The sequence below is a fragment of the Onychomys torridus genome, chromosome 1 (assembly GCF_903995425.1).
Source record: "Onychomys torridus chromosome 1, mOncTor1.1, whole genome shotgun sequence".
Classification (NCBI taxonomy): domain Eukaryota; kingdom Metazoa; phylum Chordata; class Mammalia; order Rodentia; family Cricetidae; genus Onychomys; species Onychomys torridus.
Window position 1 is genome coordinate 4747332 of NC_050443.1, and position 2002 is coordinate 4749333.

At 43.7% G+C, this 2002-nt stretch overlaps 1 protein-coding gene across 1 annotated transcript; it reads left to right on the forward strand.

Moving 5' to 3' along the window:
• Positions 1 to 1039, forward strand: LOC118580545 (olfactory receptor 5-like). The gene has a single exon (XM_036182344.1). It carries the CDS (start codon positions 95 to 97, stop codon positions 1037 to 1039), a length of 945 nt encoding a protein of 314 aa, XP_036038237.1. The 5' UTR covers positions 1 to 94.
• The last annotated feature ends 963 nt before the right edge of the window (positions 1040 to 2002 follow it).

Consider the following 2002-nt stretch of genomic DNA (forward strand, 5'->3'; position numbering starts at 1 on the left):
GTGACTTATGCAGTTGCGATAATGGTGTTGCTCTAGGGCGGGATAAGAAACAAAGAGAGTTAGAAAAAACTTTGCAGATGTATTTTGTTTTTAGATGGAGAAGTCACTTGAATTGGGCAACATGACTAGAGTTCAAGAGTTTGTACTACTGGGCTTGTCCACCAGACTGGGGATAAGGGATGCCCTGTTCGTCGTCTTTCTGACTCTCTACCTGCTGACACTCCTGGAGAACACACTCATCATCTACCTCATCTGCAGTCACAGTGAACTCCACAAGCCCATGTACTTCTTCCTGGGCAACCTCAGTTGCCTGGAGATGTGCTATGTGTCAGTCACCATGCCCACCCTACTCATGGGGCTATGGACAGGACCCTGCCATGTTCCATTCACAGGTTGTATGACCCAACTCTTCTTCTTCATCTCTCTCATCTGCACAGAGTGCACCCTCCTGGCCTCCATGGCTTATGATCGCTATGTGGCCATCTGCCGCCCACTGCACTACCCACTGCTCATGAGGCCACAGGTCTGCCTGGGCTTAGCCTTGTCTTCGTGGCTGGGTGGGTTGCTAGTCTCAGTGATCAAAACAGCATGCATTGCAAGCCTGTCCTATTGTGGTCCCAATGTCCTCAACCACTTCTTCTGTGATGTCTCTCCTCTTCTGAATTTGTCCTGCACCCACGTGGCTCTCACAGAGCTGGTAGACTTCATCTCAGCCATTGTCATCCTCTGGGGTTCACTCCTTGTGGCCATGGCCTCCTATGTGGCCATTGGTAGGACAGTTCTGGGTATGCCATCCGCTGCTGCCCGCCACAAAGCCTTCTCCACCTGTGCCTCCCACTTGGTAGTGGTGGGCATCTTCTACTCAGCCACTATCTTCATCTATGCCCGCCCTAGCCGCATAGAAGCCATGGACCTCAACAAGGTGCTGTCTGTCATCTACACAGTGGTCACCCCCATGTGCAACCCCATCATCTACTGTCTGAGGAACAGGGAGGTGCAATCAGCTTTCCGTAGAACCATGCACTGGTCCTCAGTTTGACCAGGTAGTAAAGACCATGAGGTGAGACATCAATTTAATTACATCCTACTTTTGTGTTAAGATATAAGTCATATACCATTACTTCACTCTTTAAACACATACAACTTAGTGTTTGAATATTTTTACAAAGCAGTACAACCACCAATATTGCAATTTAATCATTCCCAGAAAAATACCTGTACATATTGGAAGTCATTTTCTGTGGTATCTCTACTCCTTAAAAAAATCAGTATCTACCTTCTATTTGCATAGATTTCCCTGTTTTTATAGTTTGTAGACAGGGAGTTATGCAATGTCACCTTTTCTAGATGACTCCTTCTACAGTTCATAATGCATTACATTTCTGAATGTTATAGAAGGTTTCAGTGAGTCATTTATTTCCATGACCCAATCAGATTGTTTAGCATGGACGGACTATATTTGTTTGTCCGTTTTTTGACTGATAGTTTTGTTGTTTCCAGTATTGTGCTATTGTGAATTGATGCTTGTGTGAACACTTATTCCTAACTTTAAAAGCTTCTATTTTTATTTATTTATGTATTTATGTATTTATTTATTTGTGTGTGTGTGTGTGTGTGTGTGTGTGTGTGTGTGTGTGTGTGTGTAGGAACATGTAAGTATGTATGTGTATATGCATGCAGAGGCCAGAAGCTAGAGGTTAGATCTCCCAGACCTGCAGTTATGGGTCATTGTGAGCAGTCTGATGAGGTTGCTAGAAACTGAACATCAGTTCTCTGTAAGATCAGCAAGTGCTCTTACCACTGAGCTATCTTTTCAGCATCATAATTCATAACTTTTGAGTGGAAGTACATTTGTTGTTCTCTTGTTCTTATACCCATGTGTAGAATTGCTGAGCTAGTCATATGTTAACGGAATGGCTGACTTTTTGAGCAACTGATCAACTACTTGGCAAATGTTTAATACTTTTACTTTTTTTTTTCAGAGCTGAGGACCAAACCCAGG